This window comes from Etheostoma spectabile, chromosome 11 (genome assembly GCF_008692095.1).
Source record: "Etheostoma spectabile isolate EspeVRDwgs_2016 chromosome 11, UIUC_Espe_1.0, whole genome shotgun sequence".
NCBI classification, from domain to species: Eukaryota; Metazoa; Chordata; class Actinopteri; order Perciformes; family Percidae; genus Etheostoma; species Etheostoma spectabile.
This window is the reverse complement of record NC_045743.1, coordinates 12722178-12749627: the sequence shown is the minus strand read 5'-3', so window position 1 is coordinate 12749627 and position 27450 is coordinate 12722178. Positions and strand designations below refer to the sequence as shown.

Genomic DNA, 27450 nt, shown 5'->3' with positions numbered 1-27450 from the left:
TTACAGATGCATGATTGCATTTTGAGTTTGCATCCGGTAACTTGGCCTACTTTAGATGTATCGTGAGATAGACCTGGTATCATTGTCACGAGCCAAAGCGGTACGAGTTTGTTGTAGGAACCAGTGTAGTAATATCTTAGATTATGCCTCATTTCATGAAACCCACGGACGCTTTACACAAGTACTGGGGGACGAGGGAAAAGAAAATAATAAGCCAACGTAAACACAGACTAAAAGGAAGAAAATGTCCATGCTAAATGGAAGGGGGACGTAATTTAATGTTGGCTACTGACGTACAACCACATCGCACAAAGACATTACATACAAATCATTTACAACCCCGTAATTTTTTCCATCTGTTGAAAGCCCAACCAAGTGTTACTTGGATTTAGCCCGTTGTCTTTCACTTTCCCTAGCTTTTAGTTCTTCTTTTAATTTCCTTCTTTTCTGTGATGGTCCTGCCCCAGTATCAGCCGTAACTACAGCAGATAACTTCTAAAATAAAATTAGGCCTATATAAAGAAATCTCCTGCTACCCTTTACCTGGCTGAATACAATAACATGCTTTTCCGGTTTCACGCCAAAATGTTTGACCCTTCGGAATGTGTGCTCTGTAGCGCCTTCTACCTGCTGTAGAAGGCGGACTCGGAGAGAGGCATTATTAAAAACTATATAATAATAGCGTTCTTTTCACTGTTAGTCTCATTGGCTGTTACAGGTAATTTATATTTAACAGATGGAAAATTTTACATTTCACAGAAACGTTTAAAAGTTACATATAGTCACTTTAAACAACTGAAACATTCAATGACAAGCTCTCCCTCACCCCACCCCCCTCTCTCCTCTGCAGGGCCCCGTTTGGAGTTGGTGCTTCTCGGGGCTCGTCTTTGTCCAGTCCAGTTGGTGGAGGAGGAGGAGGAGGAGGAAGTGGGTGTAGTAAAATCTCCGCCCCTTCGTCTCCAGGGTCCCCAGGGTCGCCGGGGCCCTCTTCGTCCCGTCCCTCAACCCCACTAGCAAACTCTGTTAACACTGCAAGTCCCGCCTCCTCTCCACAAACTGCCGCTGCCCAGCTGAAGAACTGCCTGCGCTCCAATCAGCATACAGTTAACCAGGCACGCACCTCCATGCAGCTGGGTAAGCAGAAACAAACACACACACAAACACACACAATGTTAGAAATACACATAGTGAGTTTTAATCATTTAGCACTGAATTCATTAAACATTCAGAAGCATCTGTTTTCAGTTTTGTTCGTGTTTATTAATCTATCCCAATCACACGTTCACTGATTATTATGAATTAACAAAATGACACAGCCCCAACATAGTAAATAAACGATTCATAATCTTCTCGTCCAAAGTGGCACTCAAGATAAAAATGATTGAGAACTTGTTGAACAAGCTGAGCTGCACTTGTGAAAACAAACAGCCTGCTATTCTGCAACAGAAGCAACCACTTTAAAGCCTCCCAATATGACACTGTGTGAAAGGAGAGGCAAATCTTGAATCCTCCAGAGAAATGCAAGTGAAAAGAAAGTATTTACTCACATGAAGAGTGTCTGTCTCTGGTATTTCATGCTCTGCAATATCACGCAGTGCAATACTAAGACTGCTCACCAGCCTGCAGGCTTAAAGGAGCAGAGCATTTTATCCCCTTAGTCTCTGATTATAGAATAATAGAATATTGATCAGTCATTAATTCAAGTAGCCTCTGCACCATATAAAATTGTGCTGACATATGCTAACAGCAGCCTCTTTAACCTCCAGTTCATCCAATGCTGTTAGTCATTGACTGTTGGGAAAAGACACACATATAATAGAGAAGAAACTCTACACAGAGAGAACTCAGAAGGCTGGTGTATTCCTGCATTAAGATTACAGCAGAACCACAGTTCAGAACCATCTTACACCTTTGCATTGAAAAGATATATTTGAATCCCTTTGATACTGTTGTTGGAAGCAAACATCATGCACCCATCTCTCACTCTTACTTTTCTCTGCACTATATGAACCCACTGATTCATCACTGAACATAAGCCACTATTGCAAAGCAGTTACAAGAACATACTCACAGTAGAAAAATGTAGCAGCTTTGCTGTGTACATATAGTCTGCACACAACACAAAGACATTACTAAGAGTTCTGTTCAAGCAGTGGTACTGTGTGTGCCTGCCACACGCACACTCCCACGCTCACCAACATGCACACACCTGTGTCTGTACAATGTCTAGATCATATGAGCCTAGTTCCCCACTCAGAGTCTATTCATCTTTCCAGAACCCCTTTCTCTCTTTCTCTTTGTGTGTTTTCTTTCTCCCTCTGAGAAAATAATGGTGACCGTTTCTTTTGGGAGGCTGAAGAGTACACACTGTGAGAATACTGCCAAGAATAACACACACACACACACACACACACACACACACACAAACACACAGACATGTGCACTCCCACATACATACACATGCAAGTGAACACAGACTCCCAAACACAGCTGAATGACATCACTGTGCTTTTTGTTTTATGGAGGCGTAATGACAGAGCTTCATGTCTCTCTCCGTCCACCTCTTTCCTTTTCTCCCTCTGTTTTTCTCTCCCTCTCACATACACGCAAACAGACACACATACACACATCTGGTCTCCATTACAAAATAAAGTATGTGCATAGTTCTGGCGTTTAGTGGTTTTATCACATGATCAGCACGCCTCTCTATGGATTTCTACTGAGTACTGTAGAGAGAAGAGCAGGTGGCTGAGTGTGTGTGTGTGTGTGTGTGTGTGTGTGGGGGGGGGGGGGGGGGCACAAAATGACCTCATACAACACCTCAGCCAGTTTCCTATTTCTACAAGTATCAACAAGTTTCAACTAAATCTTAGATTATTCACAAAACGTTACATTCTTATTTCCAGCAAGCTGTTTTAAATTTTGAACCTCATCCTCTCAGATTGGCCTGTTCTGTGTTTGTGGGTTTTAGTCAGACCAAAAATGTGCAACTGAAGTGAATTGAAGTCTCCACACAAGTAATTTATAGATAATGTTCGTTCATCTACTGCACCTCTGTGATAGACAGGTTTCTCTGCATTCCACCCATTGCATGTGGGGATAGACTACAGCAGCCTTAGCTGCTATGCTTAAGCCTCCTAAGCACAACAGTGTGTCAAGTAATTGCATTTTGCATTACCCAGTATTCCTTTTAGACGTTACTGCAATCCAAAATAGGCACAAAATCATGCGATAGTGTGGCTATGTCTTTCAGGAACCAGGGATTGCCTTTGTGAAATGGCATTTCTTTTATATAATAGTGCTAGACCTGCATACCAAAGACACAGATTATTTTGATAACATATTTTTCCTCAGATATTGATTGCTCCCAAAACATTGGCATGCTTCCTTTCAGGATTAGTACGGAAGAGGATTAGGGCCACTGGTGAAAAATGTATGTGAGTTCTGACTTTATTCTCAGAATTATGAGAATAAAGTCAGAACTCACATAAATTCAGAATTCTGACTTTAATCTCAGAATTATGAGAATAAAGTCAGAACTCACATACATTCAGAATTCTGACTTTAATCTCAGAATTATGAGAATAAAGTCAGAACTCACATACATTCAGAATTCTGACTTTAATCTCAGAATTATGAGAATAAAGTCAGAACTCACATAAATTCAGAATTCTGACTTTAATCTCAGAATTATGAGAATAAAGTCAGAACTCACATAAATTCAGAATTCTGACTTTATTCTCAGAATTATGAGAATAAAGTCAGAACTCACATAAATTCAGAATTCTGACTTTAATCTCAGAATTATGAGAATAAAGTCAGAACTCACATACATTCAGAATTCTGACTTTAATCTCAGAATTATGAGAATAAAGTCAGAACTCACATACATTCAGAATTCTGACTTTAATCTCAGAATTATGAGAATAAAGTCAGAACTCACATACATTTTTCACCAGTGGCCCTAATCCTCTTCCATAGGATTAGTGATGACTGGACTCATTAAAAGTTTTTCACAATTATAATTTCCCCACTGCGGATCAGTAAACAATATAAATTAAATTAAAATAACACATGTGTGTTTTTTGTTCGTTTTAGTCCACAGTCCTCCTGCTGGAAGCCCAGAGCGCTCCACAGTGGCCCTCTCCCCTCTGCGTCCTCAGAGTTCCTCCCCCTCACGCTGCCCCGGCCAGTCGGGTCGTCCTCTCTCCATGGTGTCTCCAGGACCCAGCTTAGGGCCCTCACCCCTCTCTTCCCCTGCCTCGAGGCCGCTCCTCCCCCTCTCCTCCCCTCTCTCCTGCCTCACGCCTCCCAACGTGTCAGCGGTGCTTCTCAACGGGGACCCGGCCAGTCCCTTGCAGACACCATCATCGGGAAACTCCCACACCCCCACCCAGGGCGTCCTCGCACCCAAAGCAGAGAAGGTGAGGCTCATTCTCAAGAACAATTACAACTGTACATTTTAGCTGAGAGTCAATTATCATTGGCTTGTTTTCATATGTTCCTTTTTGCACCAATGTTTAAGAGTCATACTGTGAAAAATCCTCTGTGGAAATAGATACTGATATTCCAACATTAGTTGCCTTAATTACCCAGATTTGCATACAAAAGATGTATTGTGTTTTGAGAAATGAGAACAACTTTCACTTTTTTTTAATAGAATAATTGGATGTCTTACTTCTACAATGCAACGTCTATTATTTCCACCTCATCCATAATGAAGAGCTGAATGCAGTAACTTCACACTTGTCTTCCAGAAAGAATTTAAAGAAATCACTTGCCTACATACATCAAGACCGGACAGTCATTATTAAGTAAAATATCCAGAGTCAGGAACCTGTTTTGTAAGAGCAGGGTATTCACTATGGCAAAAACAAGTATTGACTCAGTGTGAGTCCACATCTCCATTAACAGAACACTTTCTTCCTTCAAACCTCGCAGTTATACTAGTACACATATCATTTGTGCAAGGAGAAAAAATACATGGTGCCACTCTCTTTCAATCCAGACATTTTGTCTTCCTGTAACTAAAACTCACCACATGTTTTAATTATCTTTAACACCACATCAGGTGAAAAAAATGTTTTCTGTCTTCGAGATATCACATGGCTTTGTGTATTGTGTCTGTATATTCCTCAGTAAGTGTCATTCCCCCAGGCAGCTGGCACAAATGCTGAACCCCATCCTATATGTTGTGATATCCGCGGTGTTAAAGCTGTGGATGTTAAATCGGGCTACACTGACAGTGAAGGATGGGACCGAATGCTGGCTTCTGTCTCAGCTCCATTTGTTTAACTGTTGGCTCCACTGTCTGGGACAGCTAATCTATGACTAGCTGACAAACAGCTCATTGACTATGGAACAGCAGGCAGCAGCCTTGTTTACATTGTCACACTCAAAGATAGCTTGAACCAGATTCAGGATTATTACCAATATGCTGAATATATCTAATGAAGTCATAACAAGGTAGTTGTATTGCTCATGTCATTCTGATATCAAAAAATGCAAAATACGTCTTTTTTTTTCTTTTCACTTAATGAAATGTCAGCCTAAAAAAATGATTCTAGTTTGTTTTGGAATGCTGTCTATAAATCCTAAGTGATGACCTGCCTCACCCAGCCTAAATGAGCTGCTATGCTACCAAAACAACCTCTCAATATGGATTTGCTTTAGTTGTAGCATCCAGTTATGATATAAATGCTGTTTTGGATGCCTTTACACCCTGACAAGATTAAAACTCTGTAAGAAAAGCCATCATATGTCTCAGTTTTTGGGCAGGATGACTAATTTAATTTATAGATACTGTTTTAGTCTCACTCCACCATATTATATCATCATAGTATCCCTTGAAAAAAATGGTCAGCTTAACCCCTCATTCCCAGCGCTTGCTCTAATAATTTGTGCTTGGCAGAGCCGAAACATCAGGTTTGATGTCAGGGTGGCGATGAGGCCGCACGGAGTCGGTCATTGTCACAGAGGAACTGATAAAGCAGCTATGATAACTGTCTGGCAGACACAGTTAGGATAATCTCTGTTCGACACACTGTCTAGAGCGCAGCCAGCGTTACAGACACATATCACGTTGGACATTGAGATGTGTTAGTAGACGTTTCCAAGCAGTCTGTGCACGCAGGGCAGCTGCCAACTGAACGGCTATAGGAAGTGCCTGCAGGATTTCAGAAGGTCCAGAAAAAGTCTAAAAATGTCTTGAAAAACTATGTTTAACTGTATATTAAAGAGAAGTTAAGGCTTTGAGCTTAGATCAGAACAATTACACCAAGCAAAATATGGAGTACCCATGATTCCTTTTTTTTCTCCATTTTTTTATTTATTTATCTCAAAAGCATTTAGAGAGTGTTGAGCATGGGTGAGTAAATGATAAGTAATTAGCTTTGAGGGGGTGGACAGAAACTGTTGTGCAGAGCATCATGCCTCTCAACCCTGAGCAATCTTTACACCCCTGCGTCTACTCTGAAAGCTTCAGTTCAAAACCTGCCTCTGACATGAACTCAACATCAGCACCTTATTCTTCCTGGATGTTCTTAACTGTATCTATATCAGGGTGCGCCATTTACACACAAACTTTACACACAAACAAACACACACCTGCATAATGTAAAGGCTGTTTATTTCCAAAACGACATGTAAAAGGAACAGAGAGGAAGAAAGAAAACACTACATGCTCTGTTCAGTTCCAGCATCCTGCCAGTGTGCTGGTACTCCTCCAAAACTAAATTGGACCTAAAGTATGAGTGTGTGCTGCCATCTGGTGGTTGGTTTTGGAACAACAGCAGCAGTTTGATTCACTTGTGTACACAGACAGACACATAGACAAGCACACACACACACACACACACACCACACACACACACACACACAAAAACACACTCAAAGGCAGACTAAGCCTTTAAGCCTGCAGATGAAAGAGGAGAGGGAGTAATTATTCCCTTTTTTCCGTTGCTTTCCGTCCCACCTCCCTCCTTCCTTCCTTTTCTCTCTCTACATCCTTCTGTTCTGTCTTTCCACTTTTTCTCTTTCCTCTCCTTCTTTCTGTCCTCCCCTCTACCTCGTTCCCTCTGTGAGTCCATCCTCCATTCCTTTCTCCCTCTGTATCTCACCATTTTCTCCCCATCTATTCATCTTTATTTTTCTCTCTACCTTCTCCTCCCTTTCCCAGAGTAAAATTCAAAAAAGCTTTATTTGCATGACAGGAAGGAAATCTTTGTTGCCAAAGCAGTGGAACATTTTATATTGTATGTTCTGACCCATCTCTTTACTAAGACTAGTCATTAGTAGGATTGGGCATCAAGAACCGATTCCGTCTTGGAATGGCTTCAAAATTACGAATCCAGTAGAATTGTTTTTCTATTGGAATCATTTGGAGGGTTTGATTTAAAATCTCATCATCAAATTTAACAAGTGCAAGGTTTGGTTTCTGTAGTGGCCAGGCACCTGTTGTGTTGCAGCCATGGAGCATAGCAGCGCTCTAGTGTGGTTTTATTTTGTGTTGAAAAAGCCCGGTAAAACTGCAACCCACCATTGAATCAAAATAAAACTTTCCTCTTATTTGTGAAAGAAGCATGTGACCCGTTTCAACCCTACCCCTCAAAGAAGCGGAATCGATACGATCCGCAGTCGAAAGGAAGAATCGCATTTGGAATGTTAAAATCCAAATGATGCCCAAACCTAGTCATTAGGACTATGAATTTTTATTGAATTCTTTGATCAGATATTGTGACGTTTTTTGTCACTTATACCAAAAATGTGGTGACTGTGTACTTTGTCAGTGTAAATGTATGAGTTTTGTTGTTAGAGGTTCAATGATTGAATTTAGTTCTGCTATTCAGTCTGTTTAGTATACAGTATCACTCTTTGGGTTGTAGGATATCTACCAAATTGTCAAACTCAAAGGTTCTCATGTTTGGCCCTATAGTTTAGATTCATGAATGTATTACAAGAACTTTTAGATTATGACGCAGGCCCCGATTTTGCAAATCTTTCGAGACCTAATCGTTAAGTTCATCTACAAAAACTAGGGTAATTGTTGTCTTTATTGATTAAAAATACCAAATATTTTCTGCTTTAAGCCTCAAACATGAGTAAATTCTGCTCTTATCTCTTTTATATTGTTGATTATATTTTTAGACTGTTAGTAAGCCAAAACAAGCTATTTTACAATGCTAACTTGAGCTTTTGGAATTTATGATGGCCATTTTTTGCAATTAATTGATTGAAAAATAATAATTAATGGATTAATCAATTGTTAGTTGCAACCCAAAACCAAAGTAGGTGTACTAGCTGGGTCATTTCTTTTAGAAAACTTCCTGAAGTGTTGTGTTTTCTGTTTTCCTGAGGTCTGGCTTTTACTCTGACAGATTATCACTTTGATCGTCTCCATTTTTTTACAGCAGTCATAAAGCACAGGTTTGCCTTAGGCCTGGTTCTGTAGTTGACTGTACTACGGAGCCTTCTGCAAAGGCTTGCAAATATGGTGTGACAGATGGGCAACAAAATAAGTAATAGATGGCATTTCTGCCTTTAAGGATTAGGATGGCTATGAAAGGGGGGAGAGAGAGGAGGAAGACGTGCAGGAAATCGTCACAGGTTGGACTCAAACCCTGGTCCCTCTGCGTTGAGGAATAAACCTCCATATACATGTGTCTGCTTTACCAACTGAGCTATCCTGGCCACATATATCAGCAATTTCAAATATATTACAGAAGTGTTCTTTGTAATGTGATTATAGGTTTGGATTTCCCTCAAATAAGCTCTCAGTGTTGTTTTAGAAATTGTAATGGGCAGTATCAAATGTTTACTCAGCATGTAGCACCCATCTGATATTTAGAGAAATCATTCAAGCTGGAGAGGATGAAAAGAGATGGCTTGTGCTCTCATGTGAAAAAGTGCTCTCATGTGAAGACAGTTGAGAGAAATCATTATGATCAAGGTAACAAGGATTGCACTCACAATGTGATTCACAGAAATAAAACCGCTCACACACACAAGAAAAGAAACAAATACCAAACCCCTGACACTGAGCAAATATCTGTGAAAATGAACTTTGCTCTGGATGTAAAACAATTAACACAGATGTAATGGGTTAGACTGAAACTGGTAAATATTACGTTTTTAGTTCATTGTTATGGCAAGTACCAAAGCTGCAAAGTCTGGAACACACAACTGAAGGTTTAGTTCAGGCAGACAGCTCACGTCTGAAATGTAAACATAACAGCAGAACATTGTGTTTGGCGGCCAGACTCCGACCTCATCGCTCCCCTCAGTTTGGGTTTGCATATTGGGGAGTGACGATGAAGTGGCTTCTGGCCAGAGCCTGCAGATGCTGGGGTGTGGTGGGGCAAAAGCGCAGCTTTCCCGGTACAGGGCCGCAGATGCTAAATTTGCAACTTAACGCCAAATTTAAAGGGGGTGGTTTGGAAAGAAAGGGGAAGGCATGTCACGTGTGTTACGCGGCGCTAAATTTTACTCCTACTACCGCAGCATGCCCCCATTTGTGTTTTCCGCCTTTGCACCAGGTTCACATAACGTCTGTTCCTTTGTCTTTGCCTCCTCTCATTGCTGCGCATTTCGGGAATGCCCTTGGTTTTTTTTTTACGTACCATTACGTTTATATCTTGAACGGGCGTCATTTAATGTACTGTTTTTTTAATCCCGAAAATTACGGGCGGGCCCCTTCACAGCTTTTTGACGTAGCTGGGGGCCCACCAGTATTTTGGGTCTCCCGGGTTTTTTTTGCCCTCTCTATCATTATTACCAACCGACTGTAAGAAAAACCATTCACACTTATAAATTTGCTTTTTAAAAAACACTGACGGTGTCTTTGGGGAAAGCAAAAAAACTTTGTGTGTATGTGTGTCGATTTTCCCTTCTGCTCTGGAAACATCATTTTTGTGATGATTTCCGGTTTGGATTAATTTTCCATTTCATATACATTTGACCACAAATCCTTTTTTTCAAGTCAATTTTTTTTATTACCCAAAGGTATGCCCTACCTTGCCCCTGCAACTTCCTCACAGCCTTGAATAGACCATTTTTTTTAATGTAAAAAGAAACTGATGCTTGATCGAGCACCCATTTATAAAAAAAACAGATGGCTGAAAGGCAGGACAGGCTGTATGGAAACTTCATGCATCAAAAGAAATTAATTTTGCGGGCATCTCATATCTCCGGTTGTCATCACTAAAACGGGAAAACGGACAAAACAGCAAGGAAACAAAACTTTTTGTTTTCTGGTATCTACGGACGACTGAAAGCAGCCTTTCTTAATCAAAACATTCATGAAACAAATCTGGCCCCTTTATAGGTGCATTTTAAAAAAACCCTCATGTCATACGTTTATTCTTAAGACCACTGCAGTAGATGCACATGTATTCAGCTTGAAGGATTGTTAGCGGACCACTTTGCACCGCTACCTTGTCTTTTCACAATTTGCTTTTTGATGGCAAAGCCTTTTGTGCTGTGAAAAATTTACTTAAATTCCATACTTTTCCCCGATTGTTAAGTCATAACTACTCCCATCACCAGTTTCCTTCATTCAAAACTGTGAGTGAAGGTCAGAAGGTAGAAGAGTAGAATCAAGCTGCCTTTGTTGATTTTTAAGTGATGGCTGACCTAGATCTAGTCGTTCATGACATGACAATACTATGTGAGGTACAATTTTTAAATGTAAAAGATCCAAGGAAACCACAAATCTGGCAACATTCGTAACCTTCGTATGCTTGTTTGTATCGTGTTTGTTTTATGAATACACTCACAAACAGAAATGTAAAAACTATTTGTGGTTTTACAGGAAGGTACCACGTAATCACAGTGAGACACTGAAGACGCACAGAAGTGTCCTTTCAACATATACAGCACCAAAGCAGCGGATGTAAAAGACATTTTAATGTCTCGGTCAGAATCAGAATTCCTGAAACTTTGTGCACATGAATATTGAAGGGAGAACCTCTCACCTTGCTTTACTGTCTGCCCTCTGATGCTTTTATTACCAGATGTATGTCCTTGCGTCAGATGGAGTCAATAGGAAAATATTCTTTTATTTGTTTCATTACAGTATTTTTGGATTAATGTAGTGTACACACTTGAGGTCTGTGGGCTCTATATGCAGTGGTGAGACACAGACACCGTTATCATTACCATCTGGTCACTTTTCAAGGCTTTATTCCTGTATACCTTACAGCCTCTGTGTTTGTTTGTTCCACCCTTTCTCTTCATCCCTTCTTTTAATCTCCCTCCTCCTCTTCATTCACTCCGTTCATCCCTCAGAAGGAGAGGAAAGCTGGAGGTTTATTAAAGCTCTTGTCAGGTGCGGCAGCCAAAAGGAAACCTCGCTCACCTCCCTCCTCCCCGCCCACCCACGACCCCTCACTATCTGGCCAAGGCGCCGTGGCCACCGACCCTGCCCACCGTCCTCACCACCATCACCACCACGCCCGCTCAGGTTCCTGTCCAATGGCATCGCAGGGACGGGCCGGCTCTTGTCCAATCGAGAGTGAGATGGGGGGGGCCATTGGACTGGAGCCTCTGCACAGGAAGTCTGGCTCCCTGGACACCAACTTCCCCATGTCGCCCCCCGCAACGCGCGCTAGCAACGCTCTGATGGTCCTCCGGCCTGAACCCAAACCCCTGTCCAGAGAGAGGTGTGCACACACACACATACATCGTTATAATAAATCCTGCTCCTAATAATGTTAATAACCTTAATCAAGGGGACACTTTTCCGCTGGAAGCCTATAAGCCAGGTATAAGCAAGGTAGGTCGAGGGAGAGAGAACATATTGATGGGTCAGGATCCCAGAGAATCCGAGGGTTGATATTTTTCTTTTTCCAAACATTCACACTGCTGTCTGTAACGGGGAACATATTGATACTTTCAACTAAGGGTGTCATGATTTTGATTTCAAATCAAAATTGATTGATATTAATTCACAATCTTGAACATCGGATTTAAAAATGAAATTGTTGATACTGCCATGCCCCCACGTCACAGCCGTGCGGCTCGTCGAGCAGCAACACAAGCCCCCAGAAACAGCGCCATGGGCGTAGCGGTTGATGGTGGAACTGCACCCAGACGTTCCCATTTTCAGAGACTTTGAATGAGAACTTTCTACATTTTTAGAAGATAATTTTTTGGGAGTAAATCAACTTACCTGCCCAGACACTTTTAGGGTCCTGATTTAAAATGTCCCGTTTAAACATTTAAACATTGCAGCCGAATCCACAGTTAATTAAACTAGGCATGATGAATGCGCACAATGAACGCGAGCAGACCCTGAGGAATGTGCCCGCCCACGTCGCCTTGCACGCCCTCATTTCACGTTCTGCCAAGCGAAAGAAACGCATAGGTTTCTGCGAGTCGTATCCTCCAACAGTCACAGCCAGTCAAAAGAAAATATGCGATGACAACTGCAGAAGCAGAAGCAGGAGACCCATCGACAGAACTTGAGCCCCTTCCTCTTTCACGGAAGTTGCCAGTGTGGAAATATTTTGGATTTCCAGTGAGTTATGTTGACAACGTCCGCGTTGAAAAAAAAAAAAAGCTTATGTCCAATTACCTTTAAGTTATTGTAAGTTATATTTTTTTGTTAATAAATGTTTTAAATTTGACAATGTAGTGCGGTAAATTGCCAACAAGAGTTAGATATATTGCATAAAAGTGTAGTCTAAAAATGGCATAGCAACCTGTGCTTTAAAAAAAAAAAAAAAAAAAACGAGAATTGAATCGAGAATCGAAAATGTAATCGAATCAAGGATTTGGAGAATCGGGACACCCCTACACCTGCACTGATTACATTCGTTCAGGTGAGCCATTCCAGCATGTGACGTCGCCCACAGCGCTGTGTGTGTTAAAACTGTCTCTGTGTGTTGCAGGTATCGGGTGGTGGTGCCCTACCCGCCCCAGAGTGAGGCAGAGATCGAGCTGCGGGAAGGCGACGTAGTGTTTGTGCACAAGAAGAGGGAGGACGGCTGGTACAAAGGCACCCTGCAGAGGACGGGACAGACGGGCCTATTTCCCAGCAGCTTCGTCGAGAGCTTCTGAAATGGAAAAAGTGGACAAAAGAACAAATGACTGTTCCTGTTTCTGAGTTACAAAACACAACCACACACGCAAGATTTACAGCTACATACACATGAAGAATGGACTGAAATTAGTTTCTAAGAATTATACTTTTGGATTGAAGACGGACGCTGCAAAAAGAAACTTGCTTTCATGATAGTCAGAATGCTTTCTCTGGTAGAATCTATCAAAAAACACAGATATAATCAAATTTAAACCTAATAAATACTGGCACAAAACATCGATAATAGAAAATGTCTTCAGAAGCCCATATCAGTCCAACTAATTCACACACACACACACGAACACACACACATACACACAGGAAAGCTAGCCCCAGCTTTGACCAGCCACACAGGAAGCAGGGCAACTTTTGCCGTTGCTCACCCGGTGACCGTGTTGGATCAGACTCTCCGTAGTCTGGACCTGTGATGTTGACTACTGAAGACACACAGACTCAAAGAGCACAGAAAGACAAACCCTGCCTCCCAGTTCTTCTCCTTGGCACCTCCACCAGCAAACCCTAGCACAAAAAGCATTAACTTTGCTTTTCTCTGAGACCTCAGAACTTAAATTCGGGTGCTTTCTTAGTTTGAAAAGAGCAGATTTGTAAACACATCTCCGTGTCTAGTTTGTGACAACAAGCCCATATGTTACTTACCAACCCAATATACGTTTATAACAATGCATGTAGCATTATTAAGTTGTTTCTATATATGTTGAAATAGATGTTTGTGTTGTCCCAAACTAGTCATGCTGTGATGATCTGTCACAAAACAAAAGGTGCAAAAAGTAAAACATGACTAAGGTAAATCATTCTTCTATTTATATCTCTTACATACATTTATACAGCCATTTGTTTGTTTTTTGAATTTGTCCTTTATAGACCCCCCACAACTGGGTTAAAGTGAATAAAGTGGCTTGCTGAATGTAGGAAACATAAAGGTTACGCCAAAACTCTTTAAACTATTTAAACTCATTTGTTTTTGGATCTTTTAAGTGGGATTATAGAGGCAAACAACACACTTGGTAATGTTCTACACAATTTGCCAACATGTCTACGTATACAGTATTTTACACTCAGTTATTATTTATTTGACAAACGGGATTCCGTTGCTACTTCACATCCTTTTAACCATGAAAGAATATAGTCAGTAATGCAGAGATCAGAAAAAAAATATTCTTGCTAACAATAATCCCTCTTCCTCAGCCTTTTCTGAGATACTGTCGAGAGTTTGTGTCTGACTGCAGCAATATTGTGAAACCAAATATGTGTGGATTCGATGCTCACGGGAGACGGGGGGAGGGGAAAACACCTGAAATCAGAAGGCAGGGACGCAAGATTCTCATCACACGACTGCCAACCTTTGACAACAACTTTTCCTCTGATTTTATCAACATCTAACAAGTATTTTTGTACGGCTTCAGTGAGTGTACAGTCAGTCTGCTTTGTGAATTTCTACGTCCTGAGTGTGTGAAATCCAGGCTTGTATAGTTTACATCCAGCCGCAACCATCTACCTTGTTTCCCTGTTTCTGGTGATAGAAGCACAGCGAAACTCAGAGCTTGACTCGCTAACTGTGTGTGTGTGTGTGTGTGTGTGTGTGTGTGTGTGTGGTGTGTGTGTGTGTGTGTGTGTGTGTGTCAGAGAGTAATACTGGCCATGTATCATTGAAAGAACAGTTAACAAAATGGTTTTTCTGCTGTTTTTTTTTTTTTTTTAAAACTAGGCCAGAGTGAAGCACAAACAACTGGTCATGTGCACGCGGGTGAAGCTCACTCATTGGCTGAGCACACAGATGTCTAATTGGCTTTAATTGGGTCACAACCAGGTGAGAGTCTGTAATTGGCTAAGCACACTTGAATCTTCTGGGTGGACTGCATTTTGTCATATGGAAAACACATATATGTCATATAAATACAAAATTCGACTTTTGAAATGTTTTATTTCCATATGATGTGAATAAAAACCCAGACATGAGCTGTTGCTACAGGCTCTCCACAGAAAACAAGCACAACGTGTTTTGTGTCAAAGTTGCAGACAACGAATCAAACTCTGAAGTGCAGTCCAATGCCACAAGTGTAATGGTCTGAAAATGTTGTTCCATTAGTTTGTCCATGTAATTATTTTCCGTGTCATACTACTTAGTGAAACTGAAAAAGAGTGGTAGCAATTTTTGGTTGCAAAAAAAAAAGTTTAATTGAATGTTTTCATGTTTTTCTTTTATTTGAAGTGGAGGTGGCCTGTCACTGAGGAGACAAAAGCACAAGCAGTTTGTACCTTGTAAAGGTTTCTTTTCTCTATTCACTATTCGATTGTGTATGTGTGTGGGGGGGGGGGACTCGACCCCGATCCCTTAAACTGTGAAGGAAAGCGTGCAAAACCATGCAAGGGAAATAGACTTTACAAAGTGATTACAGCATGGTCTGCAATCCTCTCCTGGCTGCTGGCAGTGCAGCATGGGTAATCCTTTGCGTCTAGAGCAACAAATGAAACCAAAAACACTCTGCGATTTAGATTAAGATTTTTCTTAGTCACATACTCAAACACACACACACACTCACAAAGACTAGGGCTAGTCTGACAGATATCGCTTTGATTCTTTACAGTTTTAGTTCAGTTTAATTGACCATTTTTGTCTGTTTTTTCAATCCTCTTTCAAGTGTACACAGCGAGGCTTATTGTGAGGCTTTTTTAATACAGTGTTTTGGTTCAGCCGAGTAAAAATCCCAGTTTCCTTGCCATGAAAACTAAATGTCAAATTTCAGCAGAAGAACTAGCTATTGGAAGCTTCAATACAAACATAATCTGCATTGGCCTTCAAAACCTGTCAGTCAAATCCTAGTAATGCCTAGAAACACACACACACACACAAAGTAGGTGCATCAGGCAGACCAATCCGTGTGTTGGTCTCTTCCTTACTTTCTTACGAGTACAATAAGCCTGCTACTTGTTTTTCTCTCAGCTCTGCTTCGTTTGACTCAACGACAAAAAACCAGCAGATTCCACATCAGCTGTGCACAAACCCGAGCGAGGTTCCCCTCATCTGTTTGTACGAGGACTCTAATTTCTACTGAGTCAAACTTAAGCACAAGTCCTCCTTTGTGTCTGGGATCAAAGGATCTCGCCGGTCTTATTTAGTTTTCACGAGATTGATGCTGTGAGGAGGAGAAGAGTTTACAACAGGCAAAACATCAGGAATAAAAACCCCAGCGGTCACTTTACAGAGACCATCCTAAACTGCTGGTTTCACAAACGTTTTTATGTCGTTTTGTGTTTTTATTTACGTGATGTAAGCTTGTCTTTGACCTCAAGCTTCCTGATTGTAAATACCACTTGAGAACTCATGGTGAGGGCTTGGAAAATTGTGAACAAGCCATCAACAGCAGTGGTCATTTCATTTCCATTGGACATGAACACAAAACAAAACATTGCACGTACCAGTTTTTATTGGACTTGATAACACATTACTGTCCACTCCCCTTTTATTCCTTCCAGGAAGCCTGAGATATCACTCTGCCATCTTGAATTAGATGTCGGCCATATTTGTTCCTATGGATACTTGTGTTTAAGTGTGTGTGTGTATGTGTGTGTGCGAGGGAACGGGGCCTCTGTATGTAGCTCTTTACATAAAAAAGTAACTTTATGAAAAGGCTTGGTGCGGCGTGGACGCTCACGCCTCATCAGGACTGTTTGGGGTTGAAATACAGCAGTTAAGCGAGGGGGAAAGAAAGAAAGTATATATATTATTCTATATTGTGCAGAATATTTATAGGCCTTTTTGTGCCATTGAAGTCATGCTCTGCGCTGGCCATGCAGCGCTCTCTACCATGTGATCATTATACATTGTCTTGTACCAATGGCCCGTGGTTGATTTGATTGTTTTTCATGTCAAGTGCATTTCTCGCAATAAATGCCTTTGTTTTAAAACGGATTCCAGTGTTTTTATCTGCATCTGCCTGCAGCTTTATATTACAGATAACACAGGCAGATTGCAAGCAATAGTCGCTTGTGTACTCTGATACAGTACATAACAAACACATTACCTGTACACTCCATTAGGATTTTATGGTTGCCCTTTGGAGGATTCATCCTGAGAATCATATTATATTCTGCTCTAATTATAATTATCTGCTCTCACAATGTGCTCATTATGCACTTATAAAGCCTCATCATGAGCAACACTCCAGGTATAGATGTCTGACAGAGTGTATTACTCTCTGTATCATTACAGACATGCTAATAAAGGATTTTTCAAAAATAAAGCTGATACTCTTTCAGTCTTTGCATAATTCCCTCCATATTTCCCCTTCTTTCTCTCCCTCTGTCGCTCTTCTTGTGTTCTCAAGCCAACACTGGCATGGACGAGGTGTGTAATTGGTAATTTCAGAGTGTCGCCGGCACTCCCCTTAAATGACAACCTCATCTCTCCAGCAGCCGAGCCTGTCTACAATGATCACCTCCATTTGCATTTAGAGTGACTAGCAAAAGGTGACAAGGGTACGTGTATGTGAGGATCTGCATGTGCACGCGCAGGGCTGTGACAGCTATCTTGGGTTGGGTGTAAGTGCACATAGAAAATGTTGATGCTAACATACCATCTCAAAGTGCTATATTTAAGGCAAGCCATGCATTTAGATTTTTACAGACTTCTGCAGAACAGAGATAGTTTTCACCTCTGGCAGGTTTTCCCACCCAAAGTAACTAAAGTGACTGCACACATGCACACACTTCTCCACATTTTTGCCTTGGTCAAATCTCTTCAGGATGCCCTCTTCCCAACCCTACCAGGTGTGCTGCAGGCCCCTGCAGGGAATTGATCAGCAGCTTTACACCCGACCTGTCTGCCTGCCTGTCTGCGTGCCAGCTGTAAGTCACATGAAGGGCAAAAGAGCCAGAGAGTAACACTGCAGGGAACAAGACCTCTATCAGGCAGGACGGGGCGCTCACTTTGTGCATGTTCACGTATAGCCAAGTGGTGGGCAGGGAAGATGTTTAAAGAAAGCGCGTGATCGATCATCCTCTATCTTTTTACGAGTAAAAGTAGACGCCTCTACAGGAGACATTTCTTTTATGTTAAACCACAAGGGTGGAGCAAATAAGTCAGGAGGTCTGTGGGTCTTTTGTCAGTCTGAAAATGCTGCGGTTACTTGTTCTCCTTTGGCTTTCTGCATTCTTAGAAACAGAAATTAGGAGTAGGTGACAAACAATAAAATTGTGTTCCATTTGCAAAACAGCAGTTCTCCAAAAAAGTGTTTATTTATACACAATACTTTTTCTGACCTTTTCAAATCCCCAGACAAATAACCCAAAATAAAAAGAAAGCCTACTAACACTAAAACTAATAACAACTAAACTAAAACTAAGCATTTCTAAAAACTAAACTAGCACACCCTCTTTAAAAACTGAATTTGAAATAAAAAAGTATAAATGAAATAAAAACTAATGAAAAATGCAAAACTATAATAATCTTGGATGTAACCTCACTCCGTCCAACATGACCCTGTATTGAAATATTTCTTTTATTAATTAAAGTGGAACAAAAAATACAATGTAGCCATCATAAGACGTCATATTGTGAGATGAAAAACAGACAAGCATAGTGTATCATGACAAAAATACAAAGATTTATTTAGAAAGAAGAAAAAGCTCCCAAATAACACTGTTTATTCCTTAAATACAAGTGTAGTACAAATGTGTCTCACAAGCTTTACTCCATTAGACATCGGTGTGTGTCCCTGGATGTATAACTTCAGTGGATTTCTAATTAAGCTTCACACAGATAAGGCACGAACACATATTGAGCACTAGTGTAACATATAAAGTGGCAGTGTTTGTGAGTAATTGTTGGTTTTATAAATCACACTTTATTGTCATGGTTTACTCTATTCTGTAAAATGCTTCAAGGTGTCTCATCGTGACTCCAGACAGAAGTGGATAAAGAAATGATTAAAAAAACAGTCACAAGTGCATCTTTCTCCTTATCCCGTACTTCCTCGACAAACACTGACTCGACGTGATGCATTTTTTTTCCACGAGTCAGCACTTTTCAGACATTGCAACTTTTAACAGTTTGTGTCAGTAAGAAAAATGAGGGAGCAAGTAAAACACAACACACACACACACACACATATATACACAGTGTGTGTGTATGTGTATATATATATATACACACACACACACACACACACACTGTATATATGCTGTACCTAGTTCCTAAACCAAGCCTCAGCCTCCTTGTAAACTGTAAAACTGGGATTGGACAACAGCGTCCCTTTGGAGCAGCCATAGGAGTCATTGGGCTCATAGCTATAGCATCAAGGATGTTGAGAAAAATAGTCTGAATAGTCTGACATATTAATAATAATAATAAGGAATTATAATGCCCTGTGATCATGATTTTGACAACTCGTGATGATGAATGCACTACATTAGCTTTCAGAAATGATCACTTAAGCCCCTTTTCAGACATGGATTCTGTTGCATTGCTGAAATGAAATACATATCTGTTAAATATCAAAAGGTCTCTGTGGAGTAATTATTCTGTTAGTGCTCTATTTAAACATGGCAGGACTATTACACAGAGAGCTGCAATGCTCACAATTTATATTCATTCTCACTGCTGGAGAACAGCTGCGTGTTGAAAAAAATGATAATGAAGTGATCGTTTATCTCGGAGGCTTCATTAGACACGCTCGCCTCTATGTGGCATTTATTTGGACATTGAGACCAAAATGTAAAGCTCCTCGTGAGGTGCATGTCTGAAAAGGGATTTGTAATAAATTACCAGCGTGTTACAGATGTTTTCCTCATTAGCACAGGTGTAAGACCGCATTACAAAACATTAAAGATGGCAGACGGATTAAATGTAAGCGAGGAGGTCCCTTTTAATGTAGTGTTACATGGTGCGTTTCCAATTCTTTTATTTATTGTAAAGGGGGAGGTATACTGTATGACAAATAAAAAAGGTGTTATATAAAAATGAAAGGATAAATATAAAATATTACAAGAGGTATAAAACCTACTAAGAAGATTAAAAATATACCATTGAGGAAAGTTTACACAGGATTCATGGATACAGTCATTAAACTTTGGCATAAACTCACGCTCGCACACACACTCCTGGTTTGTGTGCGGTTCTCCTGATTAGTGTTTGAGGCTGGCCGCAAAGGGCTGGAAAGATGCTGCCCGAACGTCACTGGTCGTACTGGTCACGCTGGAGTGTACTTTAGATCCCAATGGCTTCACATGAAGCCAGAACTGGAAGAGAGAACAAGACGGAGTTGAGGATCAAATTTGAACGCTAATTCAATAGAATAACATATCTCGCTCCAGATTACTGAATTTATTATACTGGCTTTATTACAGTTTGTGTGTAAACAACGTACCTGTCCACTAAGTAGTTTTCCACTCTATGCATTTGCTTTCTAAATTGAAGTTGTTCTGCCGTCTTTGTGTTAATGACTCCCACAATGTTCACCCTCTTATTCAATATTTTGTTAAGACTGAAACACAAAATCCTCCACAATATGCACTTCAGTGGTCATCAGATTTGTTGGCCCAAAATAATATTACCAGCAGTTGGCAACGTGTCCTGTGTTATAGACCTTCCATTGCTAGGCAACAGCTTGGCCCCTTGTTAACTTCCTGTCAGTTGATGCCATTCACATACACTGCAACGGGAAATCCAGTCGGGCCCATTTAGAATGTGTATGTTTACATCTGTGAAAAGGTCTAAAACGGAGTCGTGAAGCCACTGTCGGCAACGAGTCACCAATGACTCAAAGCGTGTCATTTCCTCCTCACGGCCTACTGATGTGTCAAGCTATGGCTCTTACATATTTGCATGAAACATTAGCCGCTTACTTCTTGCGGTCCTTGTCCTTCTTGCCGTTGGCGGTGAGGCTCTGGGCCTGCAGGAGCTGGGCCGCAGCTCGCCTCTTGCCAAAAGAACTCTGGTCCTCGTCCAGGAGTCTCTTCTTCTCCTCCAGGGCGGCTTTCTCGTCTGCGTGGAGACGCTTCAGCTGCTCAAAACGGCCTTGCAGCTGAAACACAGAGAGAACAGTGTTGAGTCACAGGGGTACCTGCATTTTTGATAGTATCAAAAAAAAAGGAACAAAAGTAATAAAGGTTTATGCGACAAATTAGTATAATGAGGCTTTTCTCTGTCACACGAAAAGCAAATGAGATGTAAAATGGTTTCCCTGGACGGAACAAATGCTGTTGCTTTGATTTTATCCAGAAAAAGAAGAAACAATAGTTATATTTGGTTTATTCATGATTCATAGGAGCAAAAAACTAAAAAGGGAAAAGATGTTGCTAAAATGACAAATTACAACTTCCAAGGGTAAAAATACAGTCAGTACCCAACAGTGTACTAGTGTGTCAAATGTTACAGATGTTACAGATGTTTACAAAAGACGCTAGTGTTTTCTCTTCCAAATAAGTCGGGCTGTTTCTCTGTTTTTTACGTGTCACAGACTAATTTAAACAAGTTATTACCTTTCAATTTTCAGCAAGCCACACGGGTAAAAATAGCTGTATTATTAATGACTATGCTGCGATAAAGAGTTCCTTGAATACTTTTGTGCTTGCATGTTAACAACATCTCTCTCAGCCCCCTTTCAGCTCAGCCTCCTTCTCCTTCACCCTCTGCACAAACATCTGCCTCATCCGTCCTCTCTCTTCTGCAGCCCACCGGAACTCCTGACGTTTGGGCCTCATAGTTGCTGCAAGCTACACACACACACACACACCACAACACACACACCACCACCCCCCAAAACCCCACACACACCCACACACACAACCACACACACCACCACACACACACACACACACACACACACACACACACACCCCCACACACACCACCCCACACCACACACTTCAGTTGTCATCATGTCAGATATCATTTGCATTGTGCCCACACAGGGGTTAAATGAGCTCACCTGACGGGTTGCACTCGGGGTTTCCGTGTCTTAAATCCCATTTCTTCCACTTGCAGCGCCGGTACAGCTCATAGTGGCGTGTGTGTGTCTGCCTCTCAAGTCTCCTTTTTTACACAGATCAGATCTCCTCCGCTTCACAAAGTCACAGTGACTCTCGTTCTCCACTGACACACATCAATAGAGATACAAGGGTTAGCCATCAGCTGATATTAAATACGGTCCATTTCGAGTGTTATAAATGTCCTCCACATGTTTTTATATGAGGCTAGAAAGACTTTGAAAAAGCATTTAGACCATGACAAGACACTTAAACAAACTCAAAATTGCATTACAGTTTGTGCCACAGTTAAAAAGTGATTGTAAGGGGGAGGTTTGAAAGAATAAAATCAATGTGATCCGGCAATTAACAGCTAAACAATGATCCATCTTACCTTGTACTACACCCCAGGGATACTGACGAGCCTTCACCATCTTATTGCCAACGGAGACTTCCTCCGTGCTGCCTACTACAGCAAACGGCAAATGACCCTACAAAAACAGTTTATGTGATTATACGTTTGAACTAACTGCTCTCTCTCTCTCTCTCTCTCTCTCTCTCTCAAAAAGAAATACAAGTTCAATAATGAAAACAAAACCACTGCAAACCTATGGGCCTATACTCTAGACTGTTATAACTGGAGTGTAACTATGTAAATTTGTTGTGACACGTTCTTTTCAACATAATACGGCCTAAGACAGCACTCTAGTTCAAGGTGTAATGTGTGTGTTTTCTTACATTCATTGAAGTGTTGACCTTAGCGACGGTCTCATCATCCAGGGGGAACTGATAGATTTGGACGCCATTGCTGACCAGCTCACTCATGATTTTAATCTTGAATTTATGTAGCTCGCTCTTACTGATGGTGTCAGCTTTGGCGATCACAGGGATGATGTTCACCTACAGTAAGATGGGAAGCATGTACATAGACAAATTAACTTTTTTCTTTAGAAATCCATCATTATTCAATATTTTCAGAACTAGACCTTCAGACTGCAATCTGTAAGACGAGCATACAGATACATCTACATATATATACAATTAGAAATATGTATACATTTCAAATTCTACGGGAACAAGACAAGGAGATCACTGGGTTTCCTACTCAGGAGTTAAAGGACAGTTTCACTTGATTACAACTTAGGTCTGTTCACAGTTAACAGCATCATTTGTGCAGCTTATGATAGATCATAGTCACTAATATCAACAAAACACACCAATGCACTTTGCCTGTAGCCACTACGGTATTATATTAATTGTTCATTTTTCTGTAGTTTTCTACAGTTTTTTTTTTTTTTTTTAAATACCAACGTAGTAACAGTAACTTCCGTGCACTTTGAGCGGCGCTTCTCCCGATGTCATAGACATTTAGTAATAGAGCTAAAACAACAAGCTCATCTCACTGACGAAGCAGGAAACTACATGTAGACACATTGAAAAGGCCTACATTAGTCTGTCTCTGGCAGGGTACAATTCAACAAAAACAAGAACTATTCCAACAGTCTTTGTCTTTATAATTTCACCTAAAATACTTTTCAAACTGCTTTTAGATTCGTGTTAAATAAACCCGGTTTAGTGATGTTATTTCTGGCCCAGCATCCCACATTCCACTCGTCTGTCTGTCCGTCGCCGTGTCTTACAAAAGAGAGGCTTGGAATGAGTTATTGTCACTAGACAAGCTTCTGGCCCAGACCACACACCCATACACACAAACAGAATACACACTGATCCCAGCAGAGAAAACCAAACAATGCTAGGAGATGTGTTCCAACAGCTGTTTGAGTGACTGTCTTTCTGTCCGTCTGTGCTGCAGATTAAACAAATGGCTCTTTCTGTGTGTCTCTGTACAGTGAGACAAAAGGACAACTTGAGTGTGTATGCGTGAGGTGATTACAGCATTCCACTGCTTTCTGTCCTCCATTTACATGCAAATCCAGGGTTACTGACACTCCAGAGCAGTGAAATCGCACAAGTGCACAAAAACACAAGGTCACTACACACAGAGTATGGGAAAGTTTCTGACCATTTCAAGAGTGAAGGGAGGGGTTTAGTCAGTTGGATAGTGAGTGAACTTCTCCCGACAGTCAGACATTAAAATACTGAAAGGAAAAGTCTCCAAACAAACACAGCAGTCTCTAATACAGTCCTTCTGACTAGAACATACTCAGTTTGCATTTGAATGTTCCCATTGACAGAATGAAATCTAAAGAAAGCTGGTAGTATAATGACGTGTCTTCTTCACAATATATAAGCCAGGGTTCTATGGCAGCCAAAAGATCTGACAGGTCCATTTTTAAATATCAAAGTCAACAGAAGTCAGTCCAAGATCAGTGTAGCATCATCTCCCCGGAGCTAAACGAATTTCTACGTTTAACCTCTTTTTTTCCCCACCTAGTGCAATGGGCTATACCAAGATAATAAAGCTGCCATTTTGACCTTTGTCGTATAAAAAGTTATCTTAAAAGGTTAACAGTCATTGCACACTGATAACAAGCATCTCTGGGATGCCTGGGATGTAACCCGTCACAATCTACCAGTGCAATTACTATGTGCAACAACATGTACTATTTCAGTAAAAAAAAAAAACTATTTAAAAAAAATAAAATTGTCTAATATTCCCCTAAAAATTCCAAACATTTCCAGTTTAATATACCTGTCTGGGATATGCAGTATCTTAAATAATTCTGTTATGTCAGAAATGTCATTGCGCGCGCGCACACAGACACACAGACACACAGACACCCCCTACCTTACTGTCTAGCTTTTTCATCGTGACCAGGTCCAGGGATTTAAGTGAATGACCTGAGGGAGAGATGAAGTAAAGGCAAGCGTGGACTCGCGAGTCATGGTAGTTGTGAAGAGAGCGTTTGATTTTTAGCTCCTCCTGTAAATAACTCTCAAACTGCCGGTCGATATAGTCCACCACTGGCTGATAGCTACAAGAAAGAAATAGGGTCGATTAGACATTTCAGTTTTATGAGTGGTTAACACAGATTAGTTCACAATGGCAGTAAGTTTAATATAGAAACTAATTTTTGAGAACATTCACTACATCATCATCAGTCAAACCCGTTTGAACACTTTGAGCCTGTAACTCTTCTTCACTGCCAACAACACACTCCTCCTCCCACCTCTCTTGTTTGTTCATTTGGTCTCCGAAGCCTACGGTGTTGACCACGGTGAGGCGTAGTCGGACGTTGCTCTCCTGCAGGTCATAGGTTTGGGCATGCAGTTTCACTTGAGGCTCAAAGTGGGATGACTCTAAATTCTCAAAGTTCGTATTGAACAGGGTGTCCATCAGGGTAGACTTTCCGATACCAGTCTCACCTAGAGCCAGAAAAAGATGTGACAATTATCATAAAAATAATTACAAAATAATTGTGTTCTTGAATCAATAATATATTTTTTCAGTACTATGTCACATTAACAAGAATATGGATATCACAGAAAAACAATGAAATATCATGACATTATTTTAGGGCCATGTTGTCTACCCCTAATCAAAAGGCACTCTAGCTAAGGAGTATGAGAAAAGGAGCTAAAATGTCGGACAGACCTAATCAATGGCAGTGAATTGAGGTGGTTAATCGAAACAATCTGTACGTGTGCATGAGAGTGAGTGAAGAATGTATTCAAGTAGTAGCATCTTGTGTGTGTCAGTGTTTCGGTAAGGGTGCGTAAGTATGTAATGTTTGTGTGTAGTATGTGTGTGACAATGTACCAATGCAGAGAATATTAAAACAGAAGCCCTGGCAGATAGACTTGTTGACAAGCTGATCTGGGAGGCTGTCAAAGCCCACATGGCCTGCCAGGGACAGGGGCCGGACTCCTTGACCCTGAGGAAGAAATTGCACAGACAGATTATTCTCAAGATGCTGCAGCCATTTTCTCAAATAAGAAAAATCATGGTCCGGAAAAGTGTCATTATTATGGCAGGATAGATAAAATATGAACTATTAGGCATTGTTCACTTGCAAGCCAAGACCCTTAAATGTTGTTTTATTGTGTTGCACAATAATGAATATTTTGGCATGATTTGTTAAACAAACCATATCATATCAAAGGTGATAGCACAACTGGTATTTGTAAAATAGACCATTCTTTATACGTTTTGCGGAGCTGATGGAGAGCGATTGAACAGGTTTGCGTCTTTTAGAATTCACCTGGCTAAGATCAGGTACAATTTGATGACGTAGAGAAATTCCTCATAGTTAACCTCCAACGTTTGATCATTTTATTTTAAACTTTGTTGCCTATATGAGAACTCCTACACGTCCACGCAAGTGTTGACAACGTGTTTATTTTTGCCTAAATGTCTTGATTAGAGTAACTACGTGGGTGCCAAATTTCACTCAAAAATGTAACGATTTAGTGACGCTCATCGAGCTAACGTTACAAAGCTTCCCAGTAATACTTTTGCAATGTTGTGCTAGTAGCTGTAGCACATTAATACTTGGATTTGAATAACTACATACGGAACACTAATGAGATGCTTACAGAATGATATAAACGCCTTAAAAACTATACACAAGGCATTTGATTTTCCCGTTAACCGTGCAGCAAACACTCTTTTTTTGTAAACTGTTGCTTGCGCAGCGTTAGCCAGGATAGCTCACCCCGCCGACTACTTTGTTGAAGCTGTAGCATGGAATCCCTGCTGAAAAGTTGAATACTTAAGTCGAAAAGTCAAACTTTGGGTTCTGGGTGTAGCTATGTCAACGTGAGGGGCAGATGTTGTTTTTGTTTTTTCTAAAATGTGTGTAAGTTACTTTGAACTGCCAAGTTTTCAATGACTTTAACAGAAAGTAGGTTACATTATCGGGCTAGCGGTGGCTAACTTGATGATAGCCCCGGACACTCCCTGCTCAACTGCCAGGAACACTGTAACTTGTCAACCACATAATAAAAAATTAAATAAAATACTAACCGGCTGCCGAGCAACATCCGTAAAAGCCATTATTTTAGCCAGAAGTTAATAAATTCAGAAATAATTAGACAAAACTAACTAAAGTCCGAGTTCTTTTCTTTTTTAAGAAACCTAATCAGGACCGCCTTACTGCGTTTACTGTAGACAACTAGGCAGACTAGACTACTCAACACAAGATAAGAATGAGGTTAGATCGATAGTTTTTAAATTTGCTTTAAAACTAAAATTCTACAAATGAAGGCAAACTGTCACCAAAGTTCAAACATTAAACTCTCTTACGGAGTAAAATACACGACAAATGTCAAAAAATGTAGCCAAACAATGATGATTTACTGCGGCAATAAACCCACCACCCCGTCTTTGTATAATGGTACAGCGCAACTTTTCGAAGTCGCTCTCATGGCATGTTGCAGACTGTCAAATAAAATCGTAAAGCCAAAAACAACGTAACATCTACATC

The 27450-nt window shown here is 40.7% G+C and overlaps 2 protein-coding genes across 4 annotated transcripts in view; one reads left to right on the top strand and one right to left on the bottom strand.

The window, feature by feature from the left end:
- Positions 1–17005, top strand: part of LOC116697561 (E3 ubiquitin-protein ligase SH3RF3) — a 99044-nt gene extending 82039 nt beyond the window's left edge. For 2 of the 3 annotated variants that reach the window (XM_032528848.1, XM_032528846.1), the window contains 5 exons: positions 851–1134; positions 4099–4424; positions 11284–11657; positions 12888–14691; positions 16649–17005. In XM_032528848.1, coding sequence (XP_032384739.1) covers positions 851–1134; positions 4099–4424; positions 11284–11657; positions 12888–13056 — 1153 coding nt within the window. In that variant the 3' untranslated portion in view covers positions 13057–14691; positions 16649–17005. The remainder of the gene's footprint in view (positions 1–850; positions 1135–4098; positions 4425–11283; positions 11658–12887; positions 14692–16648) is intronic. The other variant, XM_032528847.1, reaches the window with a different exon arrangement.
- Positions 17006–20937: 3932 nt separating this feature from the next.
- Positions 20938–27232, bottom strand: septin10 (septin 10). Its single transcript, XM_032528854.1, is given in 11 exon segments — positions 20938–21120; positions 21682–21699; positions 21701–21804; positions 22027–22119; positions 22122–22190; positions 22458–22554; positions 22802–22963; positions 24813–24999; positions 25195–25390; positions 25785–25899; positions 26991–27232. Coding segments are annotated over 11 exon segments (1254 nt in total). The 5' UTR covers positions 27021–27232.
- Positions 27233–27450: the final 218 nt, after the last annotated feature.